At 43.4% G+C, this 22,006-nt stretch overlaps 1 protein-coding gene across 2 annotated transcripts in view; it reads right to left on the bottom strand.

Moving 5' to 3' along the window:
* The window catches only part of adkb (adenosine kinase b), a 94,516-nt gene that overhangs the window by 7,591 nt on the left and 64,919 nt on the right, over positions 1 to 22,006 (bottom strand). For both annotated transcript variants that reach the window (XM_079182391.1, XM_079182392.1), the window contains exons 7-8: positions 17,627 to 17,797; positions 3,292 to 3,327 (exon numbers count right to left, since the gene is read on the bottom strand). In XM_079182391.1, the coding sequence (XP_079038517.1) occupies positions 3,292 to 3,327; positions 17,627 to 17,797 (207 nt within the window). The remainder of the gene's footprint in view (positions 1 to 3,291; positions 3,328 to 17,626; positions 17,798 to 22,006) is intronic.

The following is a 22,006-nucleotide window of genomic DNA, read 5'->3' as shown; positions in this document are numbered from 1 at the left end:
CTGTTGTCAGATAAAGGTACTTCTGAGCTGAAGGGATAGGCGGTGCGTGTACTGTATCATTCTCTTCCTGAAACAGGCCATCTCCTCTCTCAGCATCTGCACAGAATGGATATTCTCGCCTGGAGACGACAGAACTCTCCGGAGTGCTTGCCTTTGATCATGAGAGGGATAAAAAAAAAAAACCCACACCTGTCAGTGCTACTTTATTATTAACTCATCATGATGTACTATGAGCAGGTGGAATGTCTTTATCGCCGCCTCGCAGTGGGGTGGACTCTGCTTTTCCATAATACAGCACGCTGAGGAGCTAGCATTAAGGGTCGTAGACGCCTCGAGCATCTGTGTCAAAGCTAACACTCGAGCACCTCCAGGGTGATCAAATACTGTGGTTATGGGAGTAATCAGAGAGATAGGCTCCAACCTAATACCAGCCACACTGGCTCACTCAAACCAATGAGCTTTTACACCTCTAAATGCCTCCCAAATGTCCTTTAATCAGCCCTGAGAGGTCCGGTGAGACCCTGAGTCGAAGGAAAAATGGGTGTAACACTCTAAGTAAGTGCTAATGGTGAGGTTAATACAGTGGCTGTTAGCAGGGCGATGGTGAAAAAAAGAAAAAAGGCAATTTGTCACCGTGACTGGATGTAACCACAAGCACTCCTCCAGACACTGAATGCAAAACCACACGAGGCTTGGGCACATTGTCACCCTTCGGTTTTATGTTCGCCGACATAAAAAAGGCGCTCTACTCAAGTTTAGGAGCTAAAAGGTTCTCAGGGGCCAGAGTTGGTCGGGTGAGCCGCTCACACATAAACAGCAGAAACACACACCTGACAAGTACGGCGAAGGAAGCGGAAAAAGAACGCGAGTGCAAAGCAAATGAATTGTCAAATTACATGGTCAATTTGGTTTATTGCTGACAAATGGCAATATTTACAATATGTGCCGCAATTGATCAGACATAAATCAACAAGGCGTGAAATATAAAAGCATTTACAAGGGCGTTAAATTGTGTTTCTGTGTTGAAGCCAGTGAGAAAGTGATCATCTCCACTGAAGGCTGTTTGACAAACACTGCCAGCGAAAGATTCAATCAGAGCTGCCATGTAGATAGTTCTTTGAGCATTTAAAGGAAACAGATCACAATCAGGACTCTGTGCTCAGATCTGCTGATTGCTGTTTTGGAAAGGAAAAGCTTTTTATCTCGCGTTTACGCGGAAGAAGTGCTGCTGTCTTTTTGTGTTAGTCCTCCATAATGTAATGATAACAATGTTTCAGAATACATTAAACCGGGCAGCTACTAATACAATATCCAAATATAGTAAGACTCAAAAGTGACACACTGACCAATTTACTGGACTTTAAATCAATTTAAATTAAACTCAATGGCTTTAAAAGAGCCATACTTCTGTAGTCTCTGACTGTAATAAAAGACTTTATTGTACAACGGGATCATCATTTTCTTTATCGTCTTATAGTAGTACCATATTATTGAGGATATTATTAAATTGTGTTATAATTTGACAAAAGCCTGTTTGATTCATGATTGATTCTGAACAAAGAGTTTACTCTGACTCGTAGTGCAGAGGTTAGTTTGATAGATAATAACAGAAGTCAGCTCATTGACTCTAATAACATGAATCTTTGTCTTAGCACGAGATCAATCCACTTACGGGAGATTTTGCGGAGCGTCTCTTGACTCCTACGAGGATGGAGTTTGCTCAGTTGTCATGGAGACAGTTTTGAATTTTGGTCACATGATAACAGGTGGTCGGATGCGACGCAAGAGACAATCTCCATGACAACTGGGCAAACTCCTTCTGCTGGTGAAAGCCATGGGATGAGGTTGAAAGCTCCGGAATATTTCCAGTAAGTGGAATCTTTTGTCAAACTACTGTTTCTCTGATTTCTTCTGATCAATGCTGTGATCTCAACACATTTGACGTATTGTATATTAGGGGTGGAAAAAATATCCCCGTTATGCAAATTAAACTGAGTTATTCTGCAGTCGTACTCATTAAAATTATACGGTGGGAATTCCTTTTTCCCTCCTGGTTTAACGATGCAATTGTCCTTTCCCGCTCCTTAACAAAGTTCTAGAACCTACCGGAGGATATATTGATATTTTTGGCAGACTTGTCAGTGAACAGCTACAGAATGGGGGTGAAATCGTCACCAGAAAGAGGCCGCTGTGCAGAACCTCTTTGAACTACAACCATGTAGAAAAGCAGTAAGTACAGTACACGCCACCGACGTTATCGGAGAAATCACATTCAGCCAAATGCAATCTTTCAGAGTGTTCTGGCAAATCAGATTGACATGGAAAATGTCAGAGAATTGTGACTACTAGGAGAGTCTTTGCCCTTTGTGTTATTTTCTTTTTTTTTCATGTGAGGCCCCCTCCATCACCCCCCCCCCCCCCTTCTTCTTCTTTTTCCTGCCTTCATCCCTTCTCCTCTCTTAAACCTGTCACTGCCATCAGGATTGCATTTCTATTCCAGTCACGTTGATCACACCGTTAGTGATTCTGGATGACAATTATTCACACAGTGCAGAGGCACACTGAAGGCAGCTCTACCTTTGAAAGAGAGAAGGCACTTAAAATACCTGAGCCCATTTAAAACACACACACACACACTCACACACACACACACACACACACACACACGCGCACACACACAGCGGCTATTTGTGTTTTTGATTTCACATTTAAAAGGCAGCGAGGGGAATATGCAAAAGACGAGCAGAAAATAGACCAAGGGAACATTCATTTCAGACGTTAAGAGGCAGCCCCGCTTTAAAGCACATTCTATGGGGAAACAAGCACCGTAATCTTCATTTCCATAATCTAAAACCACAGGTGGCTGTAATTTGGTTATTAAAAGACGACAGTGTGTTTTAGTGTGGTGTGATGCCGCGGCAGTGAAGGCATACAGTATCATCCCGGAGTGCAATGAAGATAATGAGCAGGCTTTCTTAACCAGGCAACCTGATGAGCCCCGAGCCTGCGGAGAAAGGCTTGAAACCATGCCCAACTTCTCAGCTTCCCAAGAGGCTTTTCAAAATTCAATAAATAACATCTGTAGGCGATGTTGGGTGCAGACCTAGCAGAGTGCGTCATAACAGAGAGCTGGCTGAACAAAGAAACCATGACGACTGCCAGGTTTCCATAGCAACTGCTGCAAGGCCTGGAGAGTATAATAGCACATCAATCACTGTCCAAAAAGAACTTCATTATCAGCACAAATAAACCTTTAGGATCTGTTTAGTGTAGGATTGCTGGTCAACTCACCTCAAAGCCGAGCTCTTTGGCAAATGTGGCCGCTTCCTAGGAGAAGAGAAGAAACACAAACGAGCAGTTAATTACACACAGTGTCACACTCCGGACGCGAGGTAAGGACGTCTCGCTCGCCTCCGCTCCTCGCATGTGCGGCCATGTCACTTGAGAAGAAGTAACCTGAGTTAGTGTTGCTCTGCCAACCCCCTGATTTAATAGGCACGCAGCCCACCCATTTAATCTATTGCCCAACTTCATCTCCTCTTACCACGGCAGCGTGAGGGTAACGCCACGTCAGCCTCCAGCCACTGAAACCGTGAATATGTGCCGGTCTGTGGGAATCCCCAACACTGCAGGAATTCAACACCCACCATCTTTCTTTAGCATGCTAACAGGTGCACTTTAGAAGCCCACACCAGTGTTTACGTAGGATTTTGCTCCTTAGCTACATATCATGTAAACTTCACATAGATGCTGAAAGTAATTATCTCAAAAGATTTTCATTTAAATACGTGTCTGTTAAGTCACTATATATGGCCAAATTAGATAACACAAACGCAATTGAGTGAATGGCCAGCTGAATGAAGGCCTTGCATGTGCAGTGTCATGAACTGACGATGTTCCCGAGAAAGGCGACACTGTTTGGATTTCTGGGAAGTGAAATCCAAACAGCACACCAGCAATTACCGATTATCGCCGTAGAACAAAACAGAACAAAGCTTAGATCTTCGAGATAACTTTAACTTGTTTAAATATATGCTGTAGTTTTACAATTTCAGATATATTTACCATTTCAGGCAGCCTTTGGTTTCCATACATTATTAAAACATATCACGATACTCTTGAAACTTGTGAAATGTTGCCGGTGAACATCAAGTCTCCATTACGAGGAATGTTGTCAGATTACAAAACACAAGAGTTTCAAGAGTCTTCCAATTCATTTTCCAACTGTATTAAAATGAATGGAAACCAACAGCTTACTGCCTACATATGAAAAGTTATGCAAAACTTGGGGACATGTTTCAAGTCTGCTAATTGCTTTTTTTAAATATCGATTTCATGCCTGGAATTGTAGGAAAATATATATAACAGCACAATGCTACAGTATACCGTGCATCATCCATTTGAATATGTTCAGCAAACATGTAATAAAGTAAACAATCTACCAGTTTTTTTTTGGGACGTTTCAGGGCCTGCTAATTAATTTCCCACATTGTACAGAAATGAATGAAGCCAAAGAATGCTTGGAATAGTGGAAAATACATCCAGAAATCCTAAAACACACCAGCATGGTTTGCAATATGGTTAGCTGTGATGTCCAATGTGTGATTTGTAGGCCAAAACATGAAAGAAAAACACTGGTAACATCCTTTAACTGGAGACAGAAGCTGTTGCCTGTCGGTTTAGAACGATGCCACAAATCATGACAGACAACCTCGTGCACTAAATTCCCTTTTGACCCCAGACGGGGCAATAAGTTGATGCTATGATTCTAAACAATCCAATTATCTGCAGAAGAGGGGCTGGTGTTTGCGTGACCTTGGGGAGAGGTTGACAACCTGGTCCTCAAACAGAAGGGGAGGAGATGACATGGAACAATGAGGTTACTGGTCCCTGGAGGGAAGCCTCATGCTTCCTCGCTTGGATCAACAACCCAGTGCCAGCAATATGTCAATTCATCACCCCCCCCCCCCCCTACTACTCCTTCAACACACACAGGGGCCAAGAGGCTAGTCAATTAGCCGCTGTAGTCAAGAAGCGGTTTTATAATGAGTAAAGGTGAGTAGTCTTTCTCCTCCCTTCGCCTTTTTTTTTCAATCTATCGAAGGCTTAGGTCTCACATTTGTTTTCATTTATTTACAGCCACATATTGACTTTTCTCCTCAGGAAGGTTCCATCACCAGCGAGCGTCTCACGGGGACCGGAGCAGCTCGGAAAATGTCTTGTCAAAACAGCGATATTTCCTCTGGAAGCATTTAAAAGAGACGAATGAATGAAGGCTGGATTAACGATGGTGCTGTTGCCTCTATCTCGCCCTCCGTCTCTCTCTAGTTAGCAGCTATAATATTTGTGAGAAAAGCCTTTGGAGAGAGTGTGGGTGTTGGAAGAAAAGATAATTGAAGCGATGTCTATGAGCCACATGTGTACAGCGTAATCCCTTTTAGGAATTTATTAATTTCTATGAGCTGTTATGAATTCCACCATCCAAAAAATATTTGGTACTATAAGCTCAGCTAAAGCTAATATATTAATGTATTGGTATGATAAATACTGTATGGTGGTAAATATGCAATTACCGGGACTACACAGGCAAGTCAATAAAACTGAAATGATAGGCATAAAAGTAACATCTTCTTAAGGGGTTTACAGCATTAATATTCAGAAATCTTATGTTTCAGGCTGTGTATGTTTCACATTTGACATGTGCTGTTTCGGTATGTTGTGGTAGACGGTTTTCAAGTGACGGTCCACGTGCTTCTACAGCTGTCGCAACAATGACGAGTGCTTCGAGTGACATCTGGGCAAAATCCTCTCGTGCCCCAAAAAAAGCATGTCGTTTGTTCGGAGATTGCTGTGATTGCATGCTCGCCTTTTGATGATCCGCTCCGAGTCAGATTCCGAAAAGGGGGAGAGGACTGTTGCAGAGTTCGTGGGCCCCGTAAATTCTCCTCCCTCTCCTCCTCGGGCAAACAAGGTAAAAAGATAACAAGGCGGGCTGAGTGCATGAGCCCTCTGCAGCCATCGTTAGTATAAAGCTATCAGAATGTGTGAGATGTTGCTGCTGTCAGAGGCTTAAACAGTCAAAGGGATATTTTTAGAGAGCTTAAGCTAATAATCCAGAGCCCAGTCAGGGGGGGGGGGGAGTCTACAATTTCTTGCCAAGCAAAATGAAAGAGGAAGTACACACTTCATGCAAAGGGCAGTTCTCAAAAGCTTCACACTTTGTTTTCCTCGACACTGCGTGTGACAGGGGTCTAGCAGGCTATAGTATGAAGTGCTGTATAGAATTAATTATCTTTAATTAAGCTTAACTGCTTAATATGCATTCAGTCTTTATATATTACCTTTTTGTAAACAGAGGAGTAAAGTGGGCATTCGGGGCTCTAACATAACAATAATCCAACTCTATTGTTACATTTTCCCACTGCGCTACGTTGAGTGTTGGTCGTTAATCTGAAGAAATGAAATAACAAAATGGTAAAAAAAAAACTTTTCAAACTCCATGGCCCTGTCCACTTTGCTACCCTGCATCCCATGACAGACATTTCCTACTGGCCATAACATTTAATGCATGTGTGCTCTTAAAGAAACCTGAACGAAAACGAATGAATTAAACTAGAGAAGTCATTATCGGCTCTCGTGGTAAAATATTGCCAGTTACAATCCAAAGCAAGCATTTAGTTGTTTTTTTTTCCTCCTCTGTGAAACAAGCTGTTGAGCATATGTCACAGCAGGAGTGAGACTCGAGAAAAAAAAAAAGAAATCCAATTTCGGTGTTTCCCGAAGAATCTAAATCAAAGAGCAAACCTCAGTGCTAAGGTTAATAAAAGCTGATAAGCTGAAAAGCATAACTCCCCAAGGCCATTCAGAAAATAGGCATTTGCTTGACCGTGTTACCCCGAGCTGATGCTGAGGCAGAAATTGAATTGTATTTGACATTGTGTGTGTGTGTGTGTGTGTGGGGGAGATGAGGTACAAAGAAGGGTGCAGCCCTGACAAGTTATTTACAACAATACCCCTGTTGTCTTCTTCATTTCTGATCGCTGGCTTAGTTGTGCAAACTGTGCAAACTAAAGAAGAATAGATGACCAGGTCTGAACAGATCAGTTGACTTTGATAAATCACCTTCTGTAGGAGCCTGTCAAACTAAACTGTACATGACAGGGTCATGTCATCTCAAATATTGCAGCCGATTATCAATACTTACATACATAGCATTATTCGTACACAACAGTGGCAGATGACGACGTCCTCATTCCCTGCATGTTGAGCGTAAGAAGACTTCACTGAGGCGAGCCAAACAGCTTCCATAAATGCCCAGTAAAAACAACATCTGGCACGCAACTCAAGCGTTTCCAGTCAGATTACAACAGCATACATTACAGGGTGACGGGTGGGGGCGGAGAGTGAATAACTAATCAAGGCGAAGGCATCGGCGGGGATTGTTAGTGCCCTTGACTTGGCTTTTGGGGTCACAAAGATGACTTTTCCTGGATGTCAGGGCGTCAGCCCCCGGCATGAGGGCCAGGTGCCGCCGAAACGGGGAGCTGCCACGTCGAAGATATGTGGGCCGATAACGACCGCAGGTGACTATTAATATGATCATGCGAGCTGATAGCACCTCACCCATGCTGGGTGGAGGGAAGGCGGCCGCCTGCTACTGTGCAGGACAGATTAGGAGGAATAAATCACCTGTACTGAGCACTCCTGTAGCTCCCAGGAGACTGCAGCAATTCTGCTCAAGCATGACATGCCACAAACATGAGGGTAAACACACACACACACACACACACACACACACAGCAACACACTCCAGAGAGGCAGCAGTCGCTTTTACTGCCTCTGGGAATTTACTCAACAACAACTGATGGCATTTTACTTTAGTTTTTATCGAGCCATTAAGTGGCATGTTTCATCTAGCTCTTTCTATCCATGGGGGTGTGATCGTACAGGGTTTTTGTGATTTACATCTGCCATGCACCGACAGTTTAGCCGGATTCCGAATGAGGACTTCCTACGACTCCCAAATGTTTTACGTTAAACTCGTCTCCTCATTTTCGTTTCTCTATTTGTCTTGAAGCAAAGACGGCAAAGGAGCAAGAAACACCTGCTGGCAATTGAGATTTTTTAATTTCTAAATAATTCCATTATTTCTACCTCTACTTTAACTTCGTCCGCTGTTCACCAGATGGTGTATTGTTGTGAGCTGGAGCGTTTACATTAACAATACCTTCTGCGGTGCATAAGAAGGTATTCACTTTCTACTTCTGTCAAACCTCTCTGCTCGCCTCAGGATATGTTCGTTATATAATGCACCGCTCTAAACTGCACTGTCACTTCCAACTGCATTAAAATTGAGTATCTGTTGAATAATTCCTTCAAATTACATGTATATGTTTTGTACATTGTTTCCAAAATGCTACAGCTGCACAATTTACGGTTAACGTACATTAGAACTAAATATGTTTGATGGCTGAATAGCTCTGTATTATGAAAACATAGACTGCATAATGTTGCCCTACACAAAGGCTGGATAACTTTACAACCAAACTTTTCTTCATTTTCCTGCACAAGCGTACAGCCTATACCTACAACTATTAACTATTAGTAAAACAATTATTACCACACAGTAATAGTCCTGCTTTCAAATGTTCCCCTCAAGTGCAGAGTGAAAAAGAGGCATTATCAGCACAATGTACTTAAATGTACTTAACGTCTGTTCAAGGTGAAGCTTTCAATTTTTAATGCTGGATAGTTAACAGAGTGATTACTCATCTTTAACTCATTTTGATTATTATATATTTTGTGAGTCCCTCTGTTTGGTTAAATGTAGCAATAAACTGTTTTCCTCTGAAGTAGAAGTACACACTAAGTAGTATACATACATCTTTTGTAATGTTTTGGAGGCCTTTTGTTAGGTATTTCCAGGAACATTGACTTATGAAAACAAATGTATTCATGTCACTATTATATCTAAACTAGATAATAAATCTACAGCTTTTTGGGGCCCTTTTGGGGCAACCGTCACTGCACTAGTTGAACCAGAATCAAGGAAAATAACCAAAAATAATGTGGTTGAACGTTTCCCTTTAAATCCATTTTGATGAGACTTGTATAAACTTGAAAGCAGGTGCGGGGTTGACTTAAGCTTTCATGTGACCAATTTCAACAGTGCCCTTTCCCGCCAGTCCATTTACACACTTTTAGCAACAGCCTCTGCTCCCAACTATCTCAGTCTGCCTACAAGGGCAGGAGAGCGGTGTCTAAGTAAGCCCACAGGGACGACGGCAGCACCTACAGCACCGGTCCAAAGGTTAAACAATCGGAAACATGTGCAGTACATAAATATCTCCGCAGATAGCAATCTGAGCATGGGGAAAGCAGGGTTTGCATAAGGGGCTCAGAACAGAGGATGTGACCTCAGATAGAGCAGGAGGGAACAGGCGGACATTCCGCCGGTCTGGTGGGGCTAATGGAAGCTGTGGCAGTGGCAGTAGCAGCTTTGTGCTAAGGGGAGTTAGTTATCAGCCTGATGGCCTTATCAGCACTGAGGGCCTCTATCACACATCTCACCTCTGGGCTCTAACAAGGGGTCAGCGCACAACGTCAGACTACCAGAGACTGGCCATCTCTCAAGGAACGACAGTGGATAAAGGAGAGATGGTGGATGAACGGGACTGCGCTACAAGCAGAGCTTACTTTTGCCTCGGTTTAGAGTTGTATTGATTGTCTGGCAATTTGTTTGGTCAAGGTCCACCTGATTGAATTTTTCAGCATCCCAGGTCTTCACAGTTAGAAGATTATTGTTGTTTTTTTTAGCCACGCATATGAAAGCAACTGAAATATAATCTTGATTCCAGCTCTTTGGGGCACAGTTTCAAGGTCAATACATTAATTGAAGTGGTCGAAATAACGTGTTTGGGTGCAACAGCAAGCTAGAGAATTGTTAAGCACTTGTGGAGTTTAAGTTTAAACCTACATAAACACACTATCATCTGCCAAAGTTATCACAATGCTGTTTGCTTTCTACAAGACAAAGTTGGTATTTGTGCTTTGCTTGTACTCGTCTTTCTAGTTATGAGAAGAATGCACCAATCAGAAAGTAAATAAATAGGAATCCCCAACTCTTTGAGTTGCTTGCTCATGTTGCAAGTGAGTCAAATCTGACTTAAAGTTTGATTGTTGTTTATTTAGTCACACATGTTAAGTATTATAGAGCAATATAAGATTTAAAACCTAGTTTTCAGTTGCTGTTAATTGGTTCTATTATTGTGCAATTTGTCTGTCATTATTTTTTCATTATAATGTGGTTATTCTCTTGTTTTCTCCCTGTTTTGTATGAGTATATACAGTACATGTTTGCTATCTTTGCAGATGTTTCATTGTGTGCAACTGTAATTGGGTGATGATTGTACATTTATTTTTCACTCTGGGTAAAAAGAGTCTTTATTAAAAAGATGAGGTTACATTTATTTTAAGCTTATTCTCCAGTAAACTACAATAGACATTTGGTTTGCAGGCACTGCGAACAAAAGGTCAAGAAAGCACACTGCTTTTTTTCCTGCAGTGAACAGTTGAGAACGGTGACCATGCCCTCCTGTGTATAATAAACATATGGGCATTTGGCCTGCTCTATTTACCCCCTAATGAGAAACAAAGATCTGCTCTGGAGGGACTTGCATGCTTCAGACAATGAAAAACCCAGAGAGAGAGAGAGAGAGAGAAAAAAGCTCTTAGAATAATTTGAATCATTTGTGTGCGCAAGGGACATGAGAGCTTTGTCTGAATAAATTGGCCATACAAAAATTGAGATGATGTCCAAAGTGTTGATGTGGCATAAGATGGCCATTTGCCAAATGAAAAGCTGCATGGAGGGCAGGGGCCATTCGACAAGGAGGTTTAATCATTCCACATTTATGCACACGGCTAACATGTGATAGATGTTGCACGGGGGAGCGAAACGACGCCATGGCTATACTTGCATGATGCAATCCCAAAAGCCACAATAAATCAGGAAAACAATGATTCCACTCAGTTCAAGTGGGAGCGACGGGCAAATTGAGCCGAGCAACATTTCCGAAATGAGCCCATAGGTTTTATTATCCGTGGCATGAAGCAAATTAATTTGGTATTGCGGGTGGGTATATTATGCTTGGTCATTATGCCTTTGTCCCTTTCTTATACAGAGTTTTCAAACCATGGGGAAAATTGGGAGAGTTCTCCAAACGACACTGGAAAACATGACTGTATAGCCCGGACTGTGGGAATACAATCATGAGCAGACAAAGGCCAGTCCTCCTGCCAACTCTGTGTGGATAAGAGGATTGGAGATGGGGAGGGAGCAACCGGCCAAACTCATAGCAGCAGTGATTTGGGGGGGAGGACAGGCATGAGGGATGTACGGCTATCTGGGAAGCCCGCCGGTGTTCAAACTTTTGTGAATCTCTCCAGCAACAAGTTGATATCCTGCACTCTCTCCTGTTGTGAGAGAAATACACTGGCCTCAGCTCCAGCAGAACGTGGGCACTATTGATCTTCTCCCAGCGCAATATCTCCTCTTACATCCATAATTATTCTCCTTCACAGGACTCCACCGTGTGCCCCGCCTGCCCGACTGGCAGGCTGGCTGGCTTTCTATCCGCCTCCTTGTTAAAGATGCTCTGTGGTCTCACATTTCACGTTGCACTGCCAAAGACCCCCCTCTCTTAACCCAGGCATTTTCGAATATTTCATGGTTCAATCGCAGGGCTGGGGAAGGCGGCTTCGGCACGGCACGATTACAGTGGTTAGTCGGACTCCTCTGGTGGAGCCATGCTGGCTCCCAAAGTACCATGACTCGCAAACAGACAGGCCAGGAAAAACAGAGGAATGTTGGAGAGATCATTCTTCTTCCACACTGAATCCTCGCTTTGCCTCTGTACACATAAGAAAAGGCAGAAGGTTTCATTGAAGCAGTATCTTGCAGTGACATTTGATCGAGTGGTGGTTCACAACCTTTTTTGGCCTTGTGACCCTTTAAAGTGGGACCGTGTAACTTTTGAAAGAAGAATAAACACAAGCTTCCTCTTGCAAATGAAAGGCTGAATTCATAAGCAATGAAATGCTCCCTTTCCCAATTATGCCCCTTTGCTCCTTCAGCCTCACTTGGGAAGAGCTTCTGGCTGCTAATGCCAGTAATGTTATTACAAAACGTAGGTAGATATTGCTGCATAACTGATATAAGTGAGACAGTTTGCTGACTCTGCGTGCTACTGTTAGACTATATTTTAACATTTCAATTGTTTTATCACAACAATAAAACAAGTAAACATCTCAGCAGCTGTTTCCTGCTGGTGGCATGGATGACAGGATAAAGTGTTCCAAAGCGGCAAACAATTCACGCCAATTAAAGCGGCTCAAGTGGGCACATACATCGAAAAAGTTCTGCAGGCTTCCTCTGATGCATTAGAGGCATTTTCTGGCTCATAAATGTAAAATAAAAAAATTCACTGGTATAACGAGACAAATTTGGAGTGTCTGTGATGCCCAGGAAAATGTTTTAATTTTGCCCCTCTGATTGTGGCCAATATACCAGAATTGCTGCACAGCGAAATGCTCTTCCTGGGGGGGGTTTCCTCTGCTTGCTCTCAGTCAGATTGCCTAATGATGATGTAATTCAGTGGCTCCCAGCTAGTGGGTCACGGCCTAAAAGTGGACCACAAGTCTATTCTGAGTGGGTCACGAGTATGCGGGTCAACTTCGTCTAAACAAAGCTGTTGCATTGCCCTGTTCTTGTCATCAGGCCGGTTTGCATGTTATGCTGAAAAAAAAATACACCAAGGAAATGTCGCCAGACTATCGCGGGGCCGACAGATAGAAGCCCCGGAATCGAAACTCTTGCTGTGAGGCGACTGTGCTATTTAAATTCAGCTAAATTTAAATAGTCTTGCTTCATTTGCAACTCCTTGTCACCAGTTGATACTTGTCTACGAGTTAGGAGCCGTTCAACTAGTAAGAGATAAAAGACAAAAATATTATGTAGCAGAAATGTCTTTTTTTGGGGAGGGGGGGGGGGGTCCTAGTCCCGGGGTTGGGAACCATTGATCCAGCATTCAGCAACAAAATGAAAACAAATAAAACAAGGCAGCTTTTGAATTTAGCAAATCATCACAGCTAATGTGCGCTATGACTCACCGTGACTGTACATCATACTGAAGGTCAATGTACTCTGGCGCTGAGCGGAAAGGCATGTGACTCATCACAGAAATAGCACATTCAATTAAAATTAAGTTGTGAAAGACACAAAGGAGAGCAGCAGCTAATACTTTGTGTCTTTTCCTCCAATGACACATCGTGATTGTTCCGCTTCGCCAGCTTTGGAGATGGGTCTGTGTTCATCCTCCCAGTTGGCCTGTGGGGCCTTGTGAATAAACACGTGGAGGTTAATGTCTCATGTTCTACCCCGTTCTCTGCCGACAGCTCTGACAGGAGGAGAGCGAGAAGAGCCGAAACGGAAAGCTGTTTCGGTAATTCGCTAATCTGGCTCTCACATCTCTTTGTTTCAGGCAGTGAGACGGGATATTTTCCTCAAGCTACCGTTGAGAAGTACATCTCGAGTACCGCTGTGGGTGAGCTGTCAAGGGGAAGTTCTTTCTCCTATTCTTTTTGTTGTTGTTGTTTGTTGCAAGAACACCCCTCATACCCTAAGGGGCCTTTAGTGAACTTGCCATCACCCACACATACTGACAGCAGCGAGCACGTACTTCCGCGGTCCCGCTCACGTCACAGAGGCGATAAACAGCCACGGGCTTCGCCACAGAGATAAGGCATCCAAGCAGTCCATCAAACAAACAAAGCCAAATGACGAATCTGGAAAGATGTTAAGAAATGACGCTAGATTGCCCGTGTATCTCCTTTGACTGCCTATTTTTCCATCCACATGAGCGCACATATATAGTATATACTTGTACACCCACTTCAGCCTGTCCTGGAAAAATCATTAGAGCCCCCACCACCCCACACACACTGCATGCAGATGGAGAAAAAATAGGGCTGAGAGCCAAAACGCCTGAGGGGCTTTTCATGACAATAACCTTCTGTAGAGCTGCTTGTATCCCTCCACCTAGATCAGGGAGAGGTGTTGAGGGATGGATGGGAAAATAAGCGAGATAACCATACAAAATATTAGGCGAGGAACATTCACACAAAGTACAGAGGAGGAAGAAATCCGTGTCATTTTGCTCTCATGGCCTGGAGAGATGGCAGGCTAAATGCTCTTTTAAAACAGCTTGAACATTGAAATGATGATGGCTCCTTTTGCCTCAGCAAAGCACATTAATACATAGCCGAATGCCATTTCCACTTTTGTTAAATGGCTCACCTATTGAGTATTCAATTACAATGGCTGTCTCTCGCTTGGAAGACGGGGCTGGGACCCATAAAAATAAGCTCCCTCTGAGTGTGGAGCTGCAGAGCACATTGGACAGCAATGGAAGGCATGAAGAGCTCCTGTATGGGGGTGGTATATATAATGTTAATGGCAGGGGAATGACGAGGTTGTTGGGTATTGGCTGTGGGGCAGAAAAACTAAGCTGCTCATCTGCGGTGCCATTTTATTAAGGAAGCATATTTTTAAACCATTTGCGCAGATACAAAAAAAAGAGCCAAAGCACATGAAATGATCGAAATTGAGAGAACCATGAATCCTGGCTTTAAAAAAACATCAGTCAGGGTGATTAATTCAGTCTTGATTAATCGCTCCATTTGTCTATGATATGTCTAAAATTCCACAATACAAATTCGACAGTAATGGACCACCCCCCCCCCCCCCCTTTTCTGTGGTTTATCTCTTATGTTCAAATAGCAAAAGCAAATTGTGGCTAATTTTAACGGCGAATCCACTGGCATGTGGTTTTTCCAGCGGTAATGATTCCCTCATTCGGGCCTAATTAACTGCAGCCATTAAATGGAGGGAAATGTAATGCCCTGGGTTCCATGTCAGGTAGTCAGAGGAGGACAGCACAGAAGGACTCAATTAGGCCTGTGCTGTTCCCAGGTTATCACACGACATGTTTGCCAATTAAATGGAGTAGCGTCTGATGTCTATGTGCCTCTGTCGGCACCAACTCAGACCAGAGAAGCGCTGAAACGGCGTCGTGAGCCTCTCCACCCCCCCCACCAGTGAAGGAACAGACACTACACTATGCCCCAAAAAGGCAGTAATTACAGGATGGATGGGAGACTGTTATATAAGTACGAGGCTGCCGATAGGCCAGGCAGGGCCTGCTGATGCCAGGTTTCAAACAAGTACCAGCAGGATCGAGTTACAGCAGAATTACCGAGGGTAGACTCAGTCAGGAACAGAGAAACATTTCAACATCAGAAGCAGGCTAAAACCAGGGAAGAAACAGAGGCTATTGACATTTTTTTGGAGTCTGCTGCGCGACTGTTTTGGAATTTGCAAACGATCAAAAGGGAATTGTGAGCCGACTGAAATAAGATCCCAGTCATGACAAATAATGCAGCACTCGATTCTCAAAAACTTCAATCTTCCCTAAAATTATTATTAGTCACTCTCAAAACACGAGATCTCACAGCTGCTTTTAACATATTTCCCCGAGTGAGCGTAGCCCTGTACCGTGACTCAGTACGAGTGGGAGAGGAAGGCAGAGACAGGCAGACACATTAGCCTTCCCTTATGGCGCACTCTGCAAGGCAATAGGAGTCAGTCAGCATGATCCTGACTGCCACTGACTTGTTATGAAAGCATCGCGGGCTGAGGCTGATCCATCACTTTGGGGGGTGGAAGTTGGGGTGAGAGGACGGCCAGGGGGGCTGGAGGGGGTGAGCGTGGGCGAGGCAGCCCTGCTGCCTGTCACTCACCATGCACCACTGCATGACCGCCAACCTTGTCTGGCTTGTGCACAATGGGAGGTCTCGGGCTCGACTGTATGAGCAGTCATTCCCCGCTCCCTCCTCCCAGCAGCCGACACAGAGGAAGGCCAAAAGGAGTCAAAACACTCTGGACAGGCATTAGGCCTATACGGACCCTGGAAGACCTCACTGCTTGAGGCATCTGAGCAGTGAATATCTGCTCTGTCTCCCCACTGAGTCTCTTATTTTGGCGGTGTTAGCCGGGTTCAATTCCAGAGAGCAAGCCCTGACATAGACTCCAAAAGATAATCTCCTTCAACAAACATACATTGCAATTATCCGGAGTCATTAAACCGTAATGACTGGAGGTGTGAGCAAACTTCTTACGCAAACAGTTACAGTACCACCCACCCGAAAAATACATAACGCTTGCAAAATGTACACCGTGGTTTCGGAGACAGAATCGTTCCTCACAGCAATTAGGGAGCGAGAGAGATGTGCATATGTAAAAGGGAGGTCTTATGCTGGGGAGAGGAAAGAAAAGAGGAAAAAGCTGAAGTCAGCAACAGCAATAAATCCTCGAATGCTGAGCAGCTTCTTCCAGTTCTGTCCTGGTCTGTGGACCTCATCTTTAACCCGGAGACAGGGCTCTGTTTAGTAGCTTTAGCAGTGGGGAGGCGAGTTCAGTCCAGTGATCATCCACTCCTCCTCCCCCTCCCCCCCGACGGTTCAGTTTCTCCAGGCGGTGCCTCCGAGTCAAGCTCAGCTGGCCTGTTAGAGGACACTTCCCAGCAGCACCACGGTCTGTTACCGCAGCTTGACCTCCAACCAGCTACTCGCTTCCACAGCGGCGAGAGAAATCAATAGATCAACCGGCATGAAATGGTGACGCAATTGAGATGAATGATCACTGGGCTAATTCTTATTCATCCCGCTATGGGGCAAGTGAGAAGTGAGAAGTTAAATGCATACTGAGGAGGAATGAGAGCACTGAGTGGAGTGAAATGGTGGACATGACATTTTGAATTTGCTTTAAATAAGGTGAGAGGATATACAAAGTATAAATCACTCAGAGAGCACATACCTCCACCAGGACTGCACAATCCTTTGAATATGTTGTATTAATAATGGAAGATATCCAGAAGTATTTAGTCTGCTTCGGGCATGTTTGACTGTTTTTAAGGAGAAAAATGTAATCTTGACCGGGACACGGGGCAAGGATGAACTGTGCTAAAGTAAAACAAAAAACACTTAAGTCTTTTGACTTTTTCAGTTTACATCAAATAGGCTACGACTACAACTACTTGGAAAATTAAAGGTAAGAGGTAAAGCATATCAAAAAATGTCATTTAAATGTGTTCTAAATTTGGTCAAGATTTATTGAAGATTCTGTGAGTAGTGATAAAAGACGCAGAGTTTGCCGCGCTGTGAATCTATACTCATCAGCAGGGCTTTTAGCTAAATGCTAATATCAGCATGTTTATATTATTAAAATATCCCTCGAGCAGGTATATGGTTTAGAGTGTCCACCCTCTGTGTTTATTTTGGACATTTCAATCGCAATGGCCAAACACTCAACAACAGAGGTTTTTGATAACTTCGCTCTAAATAACCAAAAACCGAAACAGGCGATCACGACTGACATGCCCAACCTCCGATCGTGAAGATAAATACAAGCATGCACAAAGAAACACATGTGCTGTACATCTTAAACAAAACAACGTGTTGGCAAATATGCGTCCTACAGAGGACTGAGCACACGTCTTGTTTCACTTACCGTCTCGTTGCCAAACAAGATGTCGACGTAAGGCATGACCTTCATCAGGGGCTCTTTGAAGAACTGGCTGATGAAAGGCGCCGAGAGGTTCATGCAGAATATTTTGTTGTTCTCTGAAGCGTGCTTCGCCACCTTCATGATGGACTCCGGGGACACAGTGAGGAAAAAACCCTGAAAAACAAGAAGAATATTTACTTGCAGCAGTTTGACTGGCCTCAACTGGATCAGATAAATTCACGTGTACAGGCAGCAGTGTGTGTGTTTAGACAGCGCAACATGGTGCCAGGATGGACTGAACTGCAAGCACCTGTGGGCTGAGACACTTTAAACTGCTAATTTGTGGGTTTGAATCCTGACAAGGCCATTTCAGGGTGACACGGTTTGGTATTATTGAAATAACACAGGAGCCAAAAGAAGCAGCGGTAGTGCTCAAACATTTATCTGAATGGTTTCTTAGAGTGTACACAGAGCAACAAAGAAGAGGAAAAAAGGGCAGGAAAAAATCCGTCCGGGACAAAGCCTGTGGCTGGGCTCCAAGGCTCCTACTGGAGGAAGCAACATGCACGTATCCGATGATAGGGCGAACAAAAGTCTCGTCTGGACTCTCCTTACTTGGAAACAAGAGAGGCAGGTCCACTCATTGTGTGAATGAATACAAATCAGGTAAGAAAACACCTTTGTGTTTCAGGTGGAAACCTGAAGCGAGACTCTCCTGCAAGCCACACAAAAACACTCCTCCTTTGATACTGATCTTCTTAACCTTGTTTTTCAGCAACAAGCTGCTCTGTAAAACCACTGTGTCACAATAGGGGCAGAGAGGAGAGGAAAGTTTCACCACAGTGATACATTTAATCTGGCTGAAAAGCTTCCATTGAGGGCTACGAGCGCAGTTCTCATTAAAAGCACGATGACATTTTCAGCGACGGAGGAGCGACCTCCACGGAAAAAGGAAAGGGTATAACATCGATGAATAGAGGGCGAGCGTGTAGTCAATCAAATGCACAAGGCCGCGCTAAGCAGGTGAATTCTTTATTACACATTCGCGACGTCACTCCCCTCTCTGCGAAGACATTCTCGTGCCATGTCCCGTGTTGTTTTTCTTCAGAGACGTCTTTAACTTAAGGCCCAGGTCAGCGTGTGGTTGCTGTGTCATGGCACCGTCTGCTGAAGACTAAAAAAGGTGTTTTCAATGGATCTGGGAGCACAAAAGGAACTCACTCTGAGCTAATGGCCCATCACTGACCCTGACATTTTTCTTTTGTGCCGTGCCAACGTGTCAGAGGAAGGGGAGATTGTTTTCTGACACAAATGATTTTTTTTTCTTTGGTAGTTGAAAATAAACTGTCATGGTTACCGTAATGTTAACACTGATCAAAGGCCGGCGGCTCGATCAAATATCCTGAGGGGTGGTGAACTTTAAAAGCCATGCCACAGCTTCTCTAATCACACACTAGCTCTGTGTAATTTACTTCTTCACTACCACTGCCACTGCCATCAAATTAAATAGCTCACAGCTCAGAACGGTAATACATAAACTGATTACTGAACAAATTGTATCCATGTAATTCAAAAGGAAAATAATCTCCAACACATAATTCTTATTTGAGCACTCCAGTTCATTTGAATGTGATGCAATGCATTTAGAGTGGGAATGTTTTTTTAAATGCTAAAACAGCAGACAAAAACAAGCACCATTAAATTATTAAATAATCTTTCAAATTCAACATCAGTTCATATCTCAGGAAGTTGTTTGCGCATATCATCTTATGACCAGTCTAGTTAGACAATGACAGCATAGTCAACAGTCTCACCCATTACATATAAGAAATGTGCTGTGTGCTATAGTGCTTATGCAGTTTTTATGCACGTTATATTTAGATAACGTGTGTTAATCTATGATGTTATGCACTCTTTTGATACAAAACACTGTGGAACACCCTGACAAGTAACCTGTAAAATGAACATCCATTGCAAAACAATGTCAAAAATTGAATTAATGACTTAATCTGAAGTCTATATCTATCCGTATGCATATATACTATATATATGTAGTTTCACAAGTTCAGTCAATAATCTGTTTTTATGCACAAACATTTAAAATCCATCTCCATATAAAACACTTTTTGTGAATGTCTGCGTTTGAATCAAAGTAATGCTGCAAGAATCTTGTTCATAAAAATCATACAGGACATTTTTTTTTCCACCAGGCTCCAAATGTTGAGACCTCAGTGGCTTGTGGGAGAAAAAAAAGAAGAAAAAGCCTCAGTCTGAGCCATGTGAAATTCCAGTTCCCATCAGTAGTCTCTGACCGAGTACGAAACAGGAGAACTTAAGTCTTTAGTACTGCGGTGCAGATCGTGTATCAAGAATGCCAGCTCCAGTTTCCCAGGTGTCAGAGAGCCCTGTGAAGTGGGGTGACTATCACATTTCCAGGTCAAGATGATCAAAGCGCTGGGTACACTTCGTACAATTTCCACCCAGACAAAACATTCAATAAAGTATTCAGAAATGCATTTTCCTGGCAGACAATAATGCGGAGCGATGTTTGGCCATGTCAAGTGGTAATTTGAGGGAAGAGTTGGAAAGGCAAGGCATCCATTTTCAATGTTGACCCTAAAAAGAGGAATGACTTCCACTTTGCTCACGCAGAAAAATGTCTAAATGCTACTCTGAGATGAAATTAGAGGTAATCTAACCATAGAGGTCCTAACTACACAGCAGCAGCACGCTATCACACTTTCCCCTTCATTGTATCGGTGTTTTTCCCCGGGGCTGCTCACATCTGAAAGGCTGGGTGTGATGGATGGCATGGTGTCACCCGGCTTAAAATAAAAGTGGACATCTGAAGGTTAAAAATGATCTATTTTGGGAAGGGCATTTTCATTTGCACCAGCAGCAGAGGTGGTCATGGAAAAGGAAAGGCTTCTTTCTCAGGTCTATTTTAATTCTGCAGGGATAAGAGGGAGTGTTCAAAGTAGTGTGTCATGGAGGTTTTGTTTGACACTTCCTATTACTCAGGAATGATGGAAGGAATTTAAACAATCACCACTTTAGTGAAAAGAGTAATTATGACCACTGCAAACACACTAAATTACATCAAATCCCCAGCTCTCAGGAAAGTTGATTCATACAACCAGAAATCACAAGTTCCTCACAGAGGGTTTTACAATTAATCAATCAATCATTAAAGGTGCTAAATTCTAAATTCAGAGCATTAATATAGCAGCAAGCAATTTGCAATGTTACGATATAGAGGAGTCATGGCCACCTGACTCGAGAATTCAGCATGTTGAATCTGTGCCGGGCCAAACCAATTAATCAGGCGACCTCTACTACCAGCTGGTACATAGAGTTATGAACTCTAACGCAGGCGCACAACCCACCTGCTTGTTGGCCATTGGCTGGACTATGTGGTGTGTTCATGTGGAACTTCTTGGCCGAGACACAGGCGGCGAGAGGCGACGCAACAGTTGGCCTTCGTCACCGCTAGTTCTTTGACGCTGACTTGTTGCGTGTGGACTTATACGGCAGTAAGCGCAGATAACGCCGTCCCGACCCACGGCGGCCCTCCAATCCCCCCTCGGGTAAACACTGTTAGCTCTGTCAGCGCTGTTGCGCTGTTGTATGCTCAGAATTCCCATTGAGCACATTTAAAGCTGCTCTTGTCAATATTATTTTTATTATCTCGTGACTGTTCAGTACCCCTCAGCTCTATGTAGCTTTTTTAGCATCTCTCATCTCATTGTTTTGGTTTTGGAGCCAAAACTTTACTGTTTTGGTTCAGACTCTCATCAGAGTTATTTCCAGATGGAGGAGGCAGCTGTTTTCAGTCAGCTCTGATAATCCCACTGAACACTACCTGCTCAGCACCAAACGGCAGACAGATGAAGTTGGTGACTAGCTGGTGGAAAGAAAAAAAAAGGAGCATTTAGCAACCAAAGAGCCAGATATTTCCCTCAGGACTCGATTAGTATTCGAGGAGACCAAACCAAAAATAAAAAGGAAAGTGAGTATTCTACCAAACAAAAAAAGCAATTTCCGAGAGAAGCAGACAGACGGGTCTACAATATGTGTTTGAGGAAATATACCCAGGATGCCAAACTGATTCAGCATTGGAAACCGGTTAAAAAGATAAAGATAGAAGTTAAAGCCTACAGATCACAATAAGAAGTGAATCACCACATCACTTGACAATCGAGACGGAAGACAACGCAATTCCTGTAAAGCCTGGTAGGTTTTTATTCACTGTTACAATCATTAAAAAGTAAGAGCAAAATGCGTAGACATTCAGCATACATTCAGTGCAGCCTAGAAGTGCTAATGCTAGTTAATAATGTGCTAACGTGCTCTGCTAATGTTAGCTCAGCGGGTTTTTAGAAA

The sequence above is a fragment of the Pholis gunnellus genome (assembly GCF_910591455.1).
Source record: "Pholis gunnellus genome assembly, chromosome: 21".
Lineage (NCBI taxonomy): Eukaryota > Metazoa > Chordata > Actinopteri > Perciformes > Pholidae > Pholis > Pholis gunnellus.
This window is presented reverse-complemented; position numbering and strand designations above follow the sequence as displayed.